At 36.4% G+C, this 14,834-nt stretch overlaps 1 protein-coding gene across 8 annotated transcripts in view; it reads left to right on the top strand.

Moving 5' to 3' along the window:
- Positions 1–14,834, top strand: part of lrp1bb (low density lipoprotein receptor-related protein 1Bb) — a 288,809-nt gene that overhangs the window by 208,472 nt on the left and 65,503 nt on the right. For all 8 annotated transcript variants that reach the window (XR_014532697.1, XM_083536546.1, XM_083536541.1 and 5 more), the window contains 9 exons: positions 1,684–1,873; positions 3,514–3,718; positions 5,247–5,439; positions 6,604–6,729; positions 8,938–9,066; positions 9,293–9,412; positions 10,122–10,235; positions 10,414–10,563; positions 11,166–11,288. Coding sequence is in view for 7 of the 8 variants with exons in the window: in XM_083536546.1 (XP_083392672.1) it covers positions 1,684–1,873; positions 3,514–3,718; positions 5,247–5,439; positions 6,604–6,729; positions 8,938–9,066; positions 9,293–9,412; positions 10,122–10,235; positions 10,414–10,563; positions 11,166–11,288 (1,350 nt within the window). In the remaining variant the exon portion in view is untranslated. The remainder of the gene's footprint in view (positions 1–1,683; positions 1,874–3,513; positions 3,719–5,246; positions 5,440–6,603; positions 6,730–8,937; positions 9,067–9,292; positions 9,413–10,121; positions 10,236–10,413; positions 10,564–11,165; positions 11,289–14,834) is intronic.

Below are 14,834 nucleotides of genomic sequence, written 5' to 3'. Positions count from 1 at the left end.
TGTAAAAACAAACAATGCAATCGATAAATTGTCTCTTGAATCACTAGTTGTCATTGACTGACTTGTGGTTGATGATCAGAAACAGTAAACTGGGCATACAACTGTGTAAACTCACCTAGCCTTGTCTGCACATGTTATTTCTTTCTATTTCTAGACTGCTGGGTTTTATGTAAGAGTTTTAATCAGGTTGCTTGTATTGTAGGAAGATGCTGTAGCTCCTGTTTTTGATATTTTCACAGAGCACTGTGTGCTCACTTGCTTTGCTTTGATTAATTGTCCAGATTTTGTGTCATCTGTGCATTAGTGCAACAATAACCCTGGGCTTATGTCTCATATCACTTGGTATTGCTTGTTGATTTTAGGGCATATTCTACAAGCTTGAGTATGAGTAAATGAGCCAGGTTTCAGCACAACACCCAATGCTAAAATCATAACTGATGCATTCCTGCATTCCAATAGTAAAAAAGATACAAACTGAAAATAGTACGCTAGTTGCCTTTATAATTCATTCATCAAAATTGACTGTTATAACTATTGCAATAATTATTTAGTATTGCATACTTCTGTATTAAGTAATGATTATTAATGCAGCTTAAGTTTGCTACTCACTTGCAACATACATAAATGCACATATTTATTTAAATAAAACCAGTAAAATTAGTAAAATTGTACAAGAAACTGGTCTGATTCGCATAATACTATCGTCAAGCCAACCTGACATTGTGCTCAGTTGTAATCAGTTTAATTACTTAAAAACAACCAAGAAATATAAAGGCAAGAGGTACATTAACGAAGTAACAGCTGACAAGGCTGTACTTCATCACTTCCTTTATGAGACAGCATGACTGTGAGAAGTAGAGCTTTTTAATGGTGTTTACAATCCAACCTAGACTGGCCTGATGTGTTATTTCATACCTGAAATGAGTTCATCTTTTTTTTTTTTTTTTTTAAATACAATGCTGGAGTCATTATGTTATATAATTTGGCTTTGTAAAGCCTGTCTCTATGCTACTATTAACAGGAACACATCGGCTGGATGAAGTAGCATTATCTGTTTAAATTAGTTGAAAGAGAACTAATACAAAATGAAAATGGCTCCATACATATACATGGAGAGAGAGAAAGAAGAGAGAGAGAGAGAGAGAGAGAGAGAGAGAGAGAGAGAGAGAGAGAGAGAGAGAGAGAGAGAGAGAGAATCTTCCTGTCATTGGAAGAAGGTGAAGATCTTAATCATCTATATTCCTCTAATTAAGACATATATACCCTATTAATTACTGCCTGGTTCTTGAACTAGTTACAGAGACGCATGCTGCCAGACATCGATTATTGTGAAAAATTAATTAGTGATAGACTCCTGTAGATAGCTTCTATACGTTTTAAAATCTTGTAATAGGATAGTTTATCATTTGGCAATTACACTTCTTTCTTTTGTTATGCACAAACCTAGCTGAACTAGTTTGCGTCATATTATATTTTCCATTTGTGATGTCACCTTAAAGATTTTGTTCTTGAATTTCATTTAAGACCGTGTACATCTTGCAAATAGAAGTGTATAATAAAACACAAACGCAATATATGCTAGGTTTCCCACTGAACTGATCAGTCAGAGCTGTGTGATCCTCATCGGCGTTTCATTAATATGCTGACAGTGTTTTTCTTCTTTGTCCTCTACTTTCTCTTCAGACGTTGGCTCTGTGGAGGGCCTGGCCTACCACCGTGCATGGGACACAGTGTACTGGACCAGCTCTACTACGTCCAGCATCAGCAGACACACAGTGGACCAAAGCAGAAACGGAGCCTTTAGAAGGCAGCCTGTAGTCACCATGTCTGAAGATGACCATCCACATGTATTAGCACTGGATGAGTGTCAAAAGTCAGTCACATTTTGTAAATACACCATTATACACCAAGCATTATGAACACATCATTTTAATGATATTACGACAACCTTTTTTGTTCAGGGATTACAAGCAAATAATGGAAACCCAAAATGAGCAGTTTTTTATTGAACATCAAAAAAAAAAACAATAATAAAAAATTAACAAGATCACTGAGTGAAAAAGTGCTTAGCTTGTACCTGACATTATTTTTCCATTCCATTGTGATGTCAAGAAGTATAGCCTAAGCCTAGATATTTTTCCAGCAGAACTAAATTCCTCCACAGAATTTGTCACTTCTTGCATGAAGGATTTGACGTTAGATAGCTATCTATAGCCGGGTTTTTGAAGATTGGGTGACAGCAGGAAAAAAAACGTAAAGACGCTTCCATTCTGCATGCAACAATTCACACTCCAGTTTAGTAGATGTTAAAAATAAATTCAGATGATTTAACTTGTAAATATAGTAAGATATGTTATGTAAAGAAAGTTATAAACAGGTTTATAGCTCAACAGGGAGAGCGTGAAATAATGTAAAAAAAAAATGTTGATTTTATTAGAACTATTACTGTTAGTGCTATATATAGTATTCACCTCATACTATTATTATTATTGTTGTTGGTGTTATTGTTATTATTATTTAATTTTTGTGCAACGAACAGAAAAATCGCTTTTAAAGAGATCCACTGATAAAGTCTTGCATTAACTTTAGACTATAAAAAGATGACCTTTCTTGTCTGATTGCTCTTGAGTACTCTTAAGCACACTTCTCTCCAGACCTCAATGACCACACAATCAGGCAGTGGTCATGTAATTTGACATTATGTATATAAAGCACAGCCAAAGGCTGCAAAATAAAGGGGTTAGTCATCAGCTGGTCTGTTGGGATGTCATCTGCATCAGTGGACTCCATTCCAGACACCATTCAAAACATTTCACCTGATTCAGCTCTCGGTTTTCTAATCACCAAACGAAATAACTTCACAGCAATTGTAGCGGACACAATAATTTTGATTTCAATTTCAAACACCCTCAGTAATGTATTTCATATTTATTTCTATAACCCGAGAAGTAAAACTGAAAGGAGAAGAATTTAATTGCCATCCTTTCTTAAATTGCTTTGACCTCCAAAATTCTGTACTGTATGCAAAGTATTTTTACTACAGATTGAAGAATAATTTAAAAAAACGACCAGACTCCAGACATATAGCCTCCAGCCAGCAGTGCTTATGTCGAGGACTGAGTCACACTGCTATTCATATTATCTTCTGACCTTGGGTTCATTGACTAAATTAAACTCCCAGCCTCTGAGAGAATGTTCTCGGTTGGTAATTTAGTACATTTTAAGATGGACTACAGACTGCTGTTAATTAATTGGCACAAACTGCAATGCATTTCACTAATATTCCATTAGTGTACGGAAGCTGGACTTTTGTCAAAAGGCTGATTTTGCGAAGACTGCTGTGGAGATATTCTCGTTCTCCGTATGCAATATTTGAACAGTTACAGATCTGCTTATGGTATTGAATGTGTTGTTGTTTAGTGATTGAGGTAGATTAATTCCTATTCATTGATTTGTAATGATGTACTCGTCTTAGTGTTGCGTTTAGCTGTTCTCTCTTTTACATTTTTTTAGCCTAATGTTTTGGACTAACTGGAACGAGCAGCGGCCGAGTATCATGCGCTCCACACTGGCTGGGAACAATATAAAAGTAGTCATTAGTATAGATGTGTTTACTCCTAATGGACTCACTATTGACAACAAAGCAGAGAAGCTTTACTTTTCCGATGGAAGCCTGGGCAAAATTGAACGTTGTGAATATGATGGCTCCAATAGACATGTGAGTACTCCTGTTTTTCCTCTTCTTTATTTTTTTTAAATCTGATGGTTTTTTATTGTCAAATTGAAGGTGTTATTTTAGCACTGGCCATAAAGTTGACTGCATACTTTAGACATCCATGTAGCATGAAACGAGCATAACTTACCAGCAGAAGAAAACACATTAAGCGTGATTCATTTTTCGCTGTGAGATTTGAGTTATAGAGTGTTTTTCACTCGTATCTTGCAGAGGGCTGACACAATAATATGATAGGTACAAAATAGATAAGAAAGTGGTTTAATGACCACACAAAGGACTATGACTTGTGATTAGCATTCATTTACTAAATGTGATGTTCAGTGTGCACAATATCAAGTCCTTTTTATGTTTGCTGGAATAATTGAGGGTTTTTTTTAGCATTCAAGCTGTATAGTAAATCTTTCCTCAGTGATTTTACTGCATTTCAGTTTTCAATTTGTGCTTGGAACAACTTGTTCTCAGCCCATGTCAATTAGTCACACATGAGCTGGCATGGCCAGGTCAGACTCCATAAGTATCACACACTTCAGCCTCCCTGAGGCGCAATTCCAAAACCTTGGAGCTGCTAATGAAGGCTTACATTAAGACCCCTACAGAACAAACCAGTCAGCCAGCCAATTTAAAAGTGAAAAATTACTCGAAAGTCACTGTCTTCACAGCTGTGGGTTGCTGGCACCACAGTAGGAGTCGGCCTCCCATCATTGGTGAAGGGCACAGCGTGTAAGTGTCAACCTTTAGGGGCAACTTTACACTGGACTTCATTTGGCGCTGAGTTTATCTCCAAATTTGCAAGCATAGGGTGGATTCAAACAAACAAAAATAACCAAAAACTTGACTATTATGTTTTTTTTGTTTTTTTTCTTTCTCACGTATCACATAGTAGGTTGTATGTAAATGTGCATTGCAGCTAACTGAAAAGTGTGTTTGACAACTCTGATATTGCATAAACTGAGATAATTGGTGTTGGAGTAGAAAGCTTGCACCGCAAATTTAATTTCTAGCCAATATGCTGCATCAAAAACCATCTGGCACAACCCCCCCCCCGTCTTCCCCCCCCCCCCCGTCTCCCCTCCTTCGATCGCCAGTTGTTGTTTGCTCAAGCTGGGTTCTCTTAATCAACACCTGTCCTATTAATCCCGCTATGGTGGCGAGGCTAATGTGATCACTGCTACAAGCGTGTTTCTGTTAATGGCTGAGGCTCCAGAGCCGCGAGATATCCTCTCATCGCCAGCTCAGAGAGTCCCACAAGGAGTCGTGTGATGTATATCTGTGTCGGCCGCCATGACACTTGCATTAACACTAGCAGGATCTGGGCTAAACTGGCTGCTGGGGGATTATGCACAGATCGTGTCCTCTACACACACATTAGTTTTAGCTTCTCAAACACACTTTCAGCCAGGCTTCAGAATGGTGTTTTTCTTTTGCAGTGATACTGATTTTAAATGAGATGCTTTTGTATGCCCTCTACATGTAACATGGGCTTTAGTAGTTTGAATTTCTTTGATCACAGGTTATTGTAAGGTCAGGGTCTGGGATGTTTTTTGGCCTGGCTATTCATGGGAACTACATCTTCTGGTCTGATTGGGCACGACGGGCTGTGCTCCGAACCAACAAATTTACTGGAGGAGACACGAAAGTGCTGCGAACTGACATCCCTCACCAGCCTATGGGTATTATCGCAGTGGCCAAGGACACCAATAACTGTAAGTGCTTGCAAAATGCAATTCTGGCATGTTTAACTCAGAAATTAAACATTCTTTAAATCTATGTAATGTCATTGACATTTCAGAAGGTGGCATGATTTATTTGGTTTCATTTTCCATCTCTTTGAAAAGCATGGTACTGACTAAACTAGCAGCTGGGCATCTACTACATATAGCTGTTTGGATCTGTTGGAGAAGAATTGGAATGATAAATGATCATGGAATTAATTTGCTGGGAAGAAACCTTAAGTGGGATATGTAATTAATAAAAAAGTAGCCCTTAAGTCACAAAGGTCGCCTCTGAAGTGATGCAAATGCGAAAAGTAGGACATTGGGAAATGGGTTTAAGAGGCTTCCGGCTGGCTGTGTTTGCAAACCTGCTGTGAGGGATTTTCGCTTCTTATTTATTTCATCATAGCAAATGATTGTAGCTGACTGCCATCAAACGTTCTTGCCAAGGGAAAAGTACCAGTCGTCAATGCTTAGGAGACATGAATCGACAGGTTACCGATGTGCTGCTATTTTTAAAATCAGCATGTGTATCTTGATTTTAAGCATGATACTCCTCCATGCGTATAATCATACAGGTTTTTTTTTTTCTGGATTGCTGTAATAAGATGAGACGCCAACTGCTTTGTGAAGACTCATTTCCATAATCATGCAGTCATTGTGTAGTGAATTATTGATGCTACAATCATAGATTGGTGGGGGGGTGTGCAGTCCACAGAGACTCTGCTGCCATAAGTCCTTACCGTGATACTGTATGTTATTCCAATGAGAGAGAAATGAAACTTTTGCCAGCGCTGCAGGCATTTATCAGTGTTAGGCAGTGTTTAATACATATGATTTTTTCGTTTGTTTGTTTTCCCTTTTTTATTGTTTTGCTTTAAAAGACACCAGCACCATTTTGGATGCATAGCATTACCTGTATAGAGATTATTTGACAGAAATGTCTTCCACTTTTTTTCACAGCAGAATATTGTTCCTGACATTTTTTAATATCCAGCATAACATGAATGTAGAGACCTTCAATGATCAAAGCTTTCTGACAGCAGCTCTACTGGGGTTAGCGTCATTCTCCTATCTCAAGAAATGTCATGGAACATGCATTGCATGTGTGTGTGTGTGTGTGTGTGTGTGTGTGTGTGCATGCGTGTTCTCCAGGTGAGTTGTCCCCATGCAGGGTACTGAATGGAGGTTGTGGTGATCTGTGTCTCCTGACTCCAGAAGGCACAGTAAACTGCAGCTGCCGAGGAGAACGAGTCCTGCTAGATGACAACAGATGTGTGTGTAAGTCATCATAGGCTTGTTTTCATATAGTTCTCTTCAAAAACACCCAAGAGTAGCAGCTGCAAAGCAACTTCTGTCTTTCAGTCCATGTTACTGTAGCTCTCGAATCTATCTTTGTTGTTAAGGCTGTAGAACATTCCCTTAGTTACCACACAAACACAAATAGTACATTTCACATCATAATGCACCTGTGCTATGTTATATAAATAAGACAAAACTGCATCTCCTGCATCATTCATTGTTCAGTCGAGTATTATAATGTGCAAAATGTTCCACCATTTTTTTTTTTTTAACTACCTGTGATCAGCAATTGAGAATCGTGCAATTAAAAAAAAAAACCTTTATATTTATTGGATCATCTTCCGGATATCAACCTTATCAAATGTCTTTCGGGGTGACGCGAGAAGAGTAAAGCCAGCAGATGTGCCATAAAAGCAAGATAAAGATAAAGGTGCATTTAGTGTTTTACAGAATCCATAATTGGCATGTGCAAATGGGCATTTCTTTGTAAATATGTTTAGGTTTCTTAATCGGGGTTTAATTTTTATAGTAAAATTTTTTTACTAGTTTACTAGGAGTTTGCCCAAAGGTGGAAATTATACAACCACCCTCTTCCAACCACACAGCTTAGAAATCCTGGTAAAAAAATGAAGCTAACAGGTCAGGGAAGCTAAAAACCTCTTTTTAGATATCAGACAAGGTAAATAATCTGTAAATAATTACTTGCGTCAACAATATTATCTATTTCCACCAATCAATTCCACTTTTAAACTTTGAAAATCTGAGTGATCCTAATTGTTAAATGCCTGTTTTTAAAGATTCTTCGTACACCAGATAGTGTAACACCTTCTTACAGTGTTCAAAAGCAACATGATTATTAAAGTACACAACATCTCCGCAAGGTTTGTAATGAGGCTAATTATTTACATGTACTTTATTTTTTTATATCAGGGATGATAATTTGCTGGCTAAAATGACTGTGTACTATAATTCCAGTATAATAATATAATCGTATATAATTAGTGTCAGAAGCTGGATAAAAAAAAAAAATGTAAGCTGTAAATATCAGCTAACTATTGTAAAAATGGCATTTCCGTCGCTTTATTAAGAACACTTTTACATCTGCTTATTTACTGTATGCAGTTATCTAATCAGCTAATCAAGTGGCAGCAGCACAGTAGTTGCAATCATGCAAATAAGGGTCAAGAGATCAGGACTTATGTTTACATCAAACATCAGGATGAGGAAAAAGTCTGATCTCTGTGAGTTTTATCCATGACATGCTTGTTGGTGCCAGCTAGGCTGATTTGAAATTTTCAGACACTGCTGATCTCTTGGGAATTTCACACACTAGGGTTTTGACAGTTTGCTGCAACAAACCAATGAGTGAATGACTGTGCTCTGTAGATGGAAATACCTTGTTGATAAGAGAAATCAGGAGATTGGTTCAAGCTGCCAGAAAGGATATAGTAACTCAAGTAATCACTCTTTACAGCCATGGTGAGCAGATGAGCATCTCAGCATGCACTACACATCAAACATTGAGGTGGATGAGCTCCAACAACAGAAGACCACATTTGTTTCCACTCTTGTCAGCCTAGAACACAAGTTAGACTTTTCTGTACGGAGTACTGATTTGAGTTGCTATAGACTTCCTGTCAGCTCAAACCAGTCTGGTCATTCTGCTCTGATCTGTCTAATCAACAAAGTGTTGCAGCCTGCAGACTTTCCTTATACAGGATTTTTTTTGTTTTTCACACCATTCTGTGTAAACACTAGCCACTGTTGGGTGCAAAAATCCCAGGAGATCAGCAGTTTCTTAAACCAGCCCATCTGGCACAAATAACGTGACAGAGCTCACACGTGTTCCCCATTCTGATGTTTGTTGTGAACATTAACTGAAGCTCTCGACCTGTATCTGCATGACTGTGTGCTTTGACTGTTGCACCCTGCTGCATGATTGGCTGATTGGATGACCGCATAAATGAGCAGGTATACAGGTGTTCTCATTAAAGTCGATGGTGAGTGTACATTTTCTATGGCATGTAATTTATTCTGAGATTTAATTTCACATTCTCCTATTTATAGAGGAGGAACTGCATTCTTTATGATCCTATTACCTTTATTTGAATATTTTATGATGCTGGATTAATGAAAGCCAAGATGCAGATGCTTGACTGGACAACATTTTCCTTTTTGTTTCTGCAGCTGAGAACTCTACTTGCAGCATCCACAGAGAGTTTGAGTGTGGAAACGGAGAGTGCATTGATTACCAGCTTACCTGCGACGGAATCGCTCACTGCAAAGACAAGTCCGATGAGAAAATGCAATACTGCGGTGAGTGATTTCATCTCTTCGGTGTTGGTAAGCTTCCGCATCACAAACAGAGTAAACCACAAGCTCCACAGCACTTAATAAAGTGAGCACACGATTTCAGTGGCTGCAACCAGGGCAGCGATTGAACGCATAGAAAAAAAGGAAGAAACAAATAATGGACTGTTCGTGAAGGTCTGGTTTTCACAGTGTAAAAGATTTCTTTCACTATTTCTCTTCACACTGCTAGATAACAGGAGCTGCAGAAAGGGCCACAGACCTTGTTACAACAGGCGCTGTGTGGCAAATAATCACTTTTGTGATGGGATTGATGACTGTGGAGACAACTCAGATGAAGCATTTTGTAATAGTAAGTATGCGGTTCAATACAACTGCAGCAATGCAATCTATACATATTTTATTTTAATAAAGTTACTCAAGGGCTCAATTATTGTCACCCTGTTTGCATTACAGGTCTAGGAAATAAATAAAAAAAATCCTCAGAATAAATTGGAAGATGTTGATCCTAATATTTTAGCATATGTTATATTATAGAACTTAAACATCTCTTTCCACAGAAGAGGGAAAATAAATTATGCTGTTTCTTATATTCATCTATAAGCACCATGCACCTTTCTTTCCATTTCCAATATATCTTAAGTCTGCTATTTTTGAAGGATTTACTTTACTGACAGCATATTTCAGTTCTTTCCAAAAGGATTAAATTGGTTGGAAAGAGGGAATCAGTTTTCAGCCATCCTTCTCTTTTTACATTTTCCTTTTCTGTTAAAAAAAAAAAATTTGCCTCAATGCTTTTTAGTAGTATAATTAATAAAACATATAAATAATGAATTTTTTTTTTATTATTTAAATTATACAGAAACAATAATAGTTTCTTGCCCTTCCATGCTCTGCAAATCCATTTTTTACTTATTGTATAACAGAAAATCCAACTCAAATTCATTGCATATCAAAGCAGTAACCTAAGACATGCTCTTCTGTAATCACAGGTCCCAGCATTCCGTTTACATCTAGAAATAAAGTGTTCCTTCTTTATATGTGTAATGTTTCTGTTCCAGATTTCACATGCTCTGCCTCTGAGTCATCATGCCAAGATGGAACTTGCATACCAATATCTTCTTGGTGCAACCAGGTCATCGACTGTGCCGATGCGTCTGATGAAAAGAACTGCAGTGAGAAAAGAACTTAAGAACTTAAAGAACTCTTTCAAAAAAGCTTCTATTCCAAAATGCAGAATACTTTATTATTTTTTTTTATTAGATCTTTTTTGTTTGTTTAGCAAAAAAAAAAAAAAATTATTTTTAGCCATTGGAATGAAAAAATACTTAACAAATTACATTGTTTTCTCAGGCAACACTGACTGCTCAGAGTTCTATAAAATGGGGGTCGCAGAAAAGGGTTTCATCAGCTGCAATTCCACTTCCTTGTGTATTTATCCATCCTGGGTGTGCGATGGAGCCAATGACTGTGGGGATTATGCAGATGAGATGAACTGTCAGGGTAATTTTTTTTCTCTCTGTGCTCTACAGCTTAAGTAAGTCAGGTTCTATTAAAACCAAATTAATTTTGTCAAAACACTGTTTATGAGGAGTGTAATGAAGCAGAGACAAGCCCCTGTCTTTCTCGTCATGCTTCAGCAATCACCAAAGGTGCTTAAAGGGGTGAATAATGTCTGGTAATTGTCACTGCTCACCAAGGGCAGGAGGATTTGAGACGCTTTTACAGCCCTTTCTTCGGATTTGCCGAGACACAGATGACGTGACGATGGGTTCAGTGTTTATTGTGTCAGTCACAATGGAAAGAAGTGAGAAGTTAAACAGAGTTTCTGTCAGTTTCTATATAGATATAGTAAAGAAAACCCTTTAAATATGGATAAGATAGATCTCCACACAAGATTGTTAAGTAGTAAGTTATTTTCATTTATAGGGCTGCAAATGAAAAACAGCTGGTGTTTCATTAGGTTTTCGCAATGAGACATCTATCAAGGGAGATATAATGACCAGAACAACCACTGAACATCCCATATGGCAAAGCAAACCAATGTTTGTGACTCAGTCTCATAGCCATCTCTAAATGTTCTTCTCTGTGTTGGGATATTCCAGTATCCCATGGGCCCAGGTGCGAGGAGGGTCACTTCGCCTGCCCCAGTGGGAATTGTATCTCCAGCGTCTGGCTCTGTGATGGCCAGAAGGACTGTGAGGATGGGGCTGATGAGTTCCAGTGTGGTAAGCCTCCATATCCCTTCACAGGGATCCTTTTACAGTGTGATTTCTCATTTGGAAATAGAGACTAGTGTCCATCAGATTTAGTGGCAAATAATTAACTATATGTAAACTAATAAAGTTTTCACAGGACAATTTAGGAATAATAGGAACACTATTAATTTATAGTTTTGAGATGAATTTATGATCAAACAGATATTTAGCATTTAGGGTGCTTTCATATTGGTGGAGAATGATAATGCAGTTAACAACACAGCAACTACATTTGGGGTAGACCAAGTTAAGATGCACTGGCCACTGTCTTATAAGAGCAGGGAACCGACCACCTTACATAATTTGTGAATAGTTTTTAGGGGTTTTATTTGTTTTTCTGTTTGATTTTTTAAGCAGACGCTTCCACTTTTCACACCACAAATACAAATTAATCAATTGATTCAAGACAGTGTAACTTTGAAGAAATACTTTTACTCTTTTTTTGTGAAGGAAATAGAGAAAGGTCGACTATAGAGCAGAAACCCAGTTATATTGCTCAAAGGCAAAACAGTGAAAAGTTGAATCAGACTTTTTGCAGCAGTAATCCTCCAACTGCCATCTCTCTGCTACTTCTCTCAGATGCTGGGATTCAAACCCCCAACACTTCACTTACTGAGACATATCACCACTCCAACACACCTCAGAATAAATCTTTATCTTGCTATGTTCCCAAGATTGCTGTACTCTTATAATGGAGCTCATTCTTACAAAGAAATGGGTTGTTGTGGTCAGTCGTCCCACTCACAGATACAAATGTAAAGCCTTTAGGAAAACTGTGGCGAGCACTTGTATTCTCTTGTGATATGCTTGCAGCTTGTATAAGTATTTTTTTAATGACATGAACCTACATTCCCCTTTCTGTTGTCATATTTTAGTTTATAAACACTGGAAGGTTAAAGGTTTTAATTCTCAGAGGGTAAATACTCGTTAGCCGCTCACATTTACACAACTTACCAGATAATCAAACCGGATAGTTGTTCACTGGAAATTTTATATGATTCATGTAGTAAAATAATACAGGATTACATGTTTTGTAACCCATATAAAAATGTGTGTGTGTATATATATATATATATATATAAAATTGATTTTATTTATTTTTTATATATTTTTTATTAAATAAATGGTCAAAACATGTTTAATTTTTAAACATTCATTTTTGGTTTAGTATTGCTCATTAAGTAAAAAAAAAAAAATTATAAAATAAAATAAACAGCAGAACACAATGCAGTACTTAAATTAAAGCAATTGTTTAATAAAACCTGTGCACCAACAAGTAAACTTAACTGTCACTGAGAAAGGAAAAATATATCAAGGAACCAAATCTAACATTAAACATAATGTAACAAAACTGTTGCATTGCAACATTAAACATAATTTTTTATATTTCCAAAGTAACATTGAGATGTCATTGCATGGTACAGTAATACATTTGCACTTTCTCTTGATCTGGAACTTGAAACACTGAATTTGAGTGATTATTGAAACTGGAGGCAAAAATGTTGGAATAATCTCACTCCTAAAAGTTACACATCTAAAAGTAAAAAAAAGAGAGAGAGAGAGAGAGAGAGAGAGAGAGAGAGAGAGAGAGAGAGAGAGAGAGAAAACAAGAAACATCAACATTCTTTTTCAAAGAAATTACACATGTAAAAATTAAGTAAAAAAAAATAAAAAATAAATAAATAAATAGCTGGAGTTAAAAATTAAAAAATGTGTAATGATGTTACACTGATGAGGTCTCTGTAATAGTGAAATATTGTTTATTTTAAATTTTTTTTATAAAGTTACAACTCAGCATGAAAATGCATGTATCATTTCATGTACATTTACATGAACTCTGCTCCTTACGGTAGCAAATCAGGTATAGTGATTGTAATTTGATCAGGATGGTTTTGGATTCATTACAATCATGTTATGAAAGAGTAATTTGAATAGTATAGCATTTTACATAAATATAATTTATTTCATTTGCTTCTATCCAGAAAAGAGCTTGAATAATTGAAGTCCCCTGCATTTACATTTATGCATTTGGTGGATCTACATTCAACAGCAGTGAGCACAAAATTGACCTCTCAAATGACTCTAGAAGTGTATCAAGGTTGAATATTTCCATGAGCAAATTCTACATTAGCATCTATGTGATACTAGTTCCACATAGTAATTCTATAACTCAACAACAGGTATCTTATATATTAGTTTGTACTTCAATGTATCGTGAATGGTGTTACACAATATATATATATATATATATATATATATATATATATATATATATATATATATATATATATATATATATATATTCCTTCATTCATACAACTGAACAGGTGATGTTTATAGTCCATGTTTAATGGCTAAAGTCCAATGCTTTAACCCCTGAGCAACTACTTCTAGTGTACAATATATGGCCACCTGATCATCCCCAAACGTTTTCTCGTTGGCGTCACACAATTATATAAGAATTGTATAAGGGCCCAGACCTGTTCCAGCTTGACAATGCTCTTGTACACAAAGCGAGCTTCAAAAAGACATGATTTGCCAAGGGAAGTGAAAGAACTGTTGAAGATATACAGAAACCCAACCTTAGCCCTGCTAAATATCTTATATTATCAGTTTGCAAGGTTTTAATGTAGCCTTGAATGCACTGCATTTTCTTGCTATTTTCTCACCCTGCTTTATGGCAAGCCTTCTGAACTTTACCAGCAGCTATAAAGATGTCCATACTGTATGCTGATCCCTGTTTGACTGCAGTATATTAATTTGTTATGTATTATATTTATATTAATGATATATTTTTAGTTACATGCTTACAAAACAATTAATGAATTACATGAACTATCAAAAAAGGTTGCATCATTTATGTGAACAAATGAGCCCGAACTCTTATTTCTAGGTTAATATACTTCAGAAATGAAAAGGAATATAGGAAATCTATTCTATCTTGGTGAATTTTGTTTGAGCACATCAGACCATCTGAAGCATTCAGGTATATGGGAATATCAGACCAATTTCTCCTGCTGTGACCAATAATTCTATTCTCCAGGAGGGTATATGACAGGCCTGCCTCTGTCAGCATATTTTCACTGCTCAGACAAGCCTTGCTGATGACAGAATCAGCTATAAAATGACAGTAAGGTGATCTGAACCAGAAAAAATCAGAATGGAAGTTTTTGAGACACTAAGCTATTCTTTCTTTCTTTTTTTCTTTTTTTTTGCAATGTCTGTGTCTCCATTCTCTGTACTGCCTACTTTAAAATGGTTTCTATTCAAGAAGATCTCTTAATAATTGTTTTTCAAGGTCATACAAGTGCTAGTGCAATTTAAGTCGTACAAAATATTACAATTGTGAGCTTTTAGGATAAAAAAAAAAGTTGATTTAAACCGTAATTTTTCCAGCACAATAGCTTCTGATGTTCATTTGTATCAAATTCAAAAGTCATGTGAGACAAATAAACCAGGTTTATAAAAGAAACTCGCTCCAAAACCACTAGAAAGACAGTAAATCATCAGAGATGT

This window comes from Silurus aristotelis (genome assembly GCF_946808225.1).
Source record: "Silurus aristotelis genome assembly, chromosome: 3".
NCBI classification, from domain to species: domain Eukaryota; kingdom Metazoa; phylum Chordata; class Actinopteri; order Siluriformes; family Siluridae; genus Silurus; species Silurus aristotelis.
The sequence above is the reverse complement of the archived record's forward strand: the minus strand, read 5'-3'. Positions and strand labels throughout refer to the sequence as shown.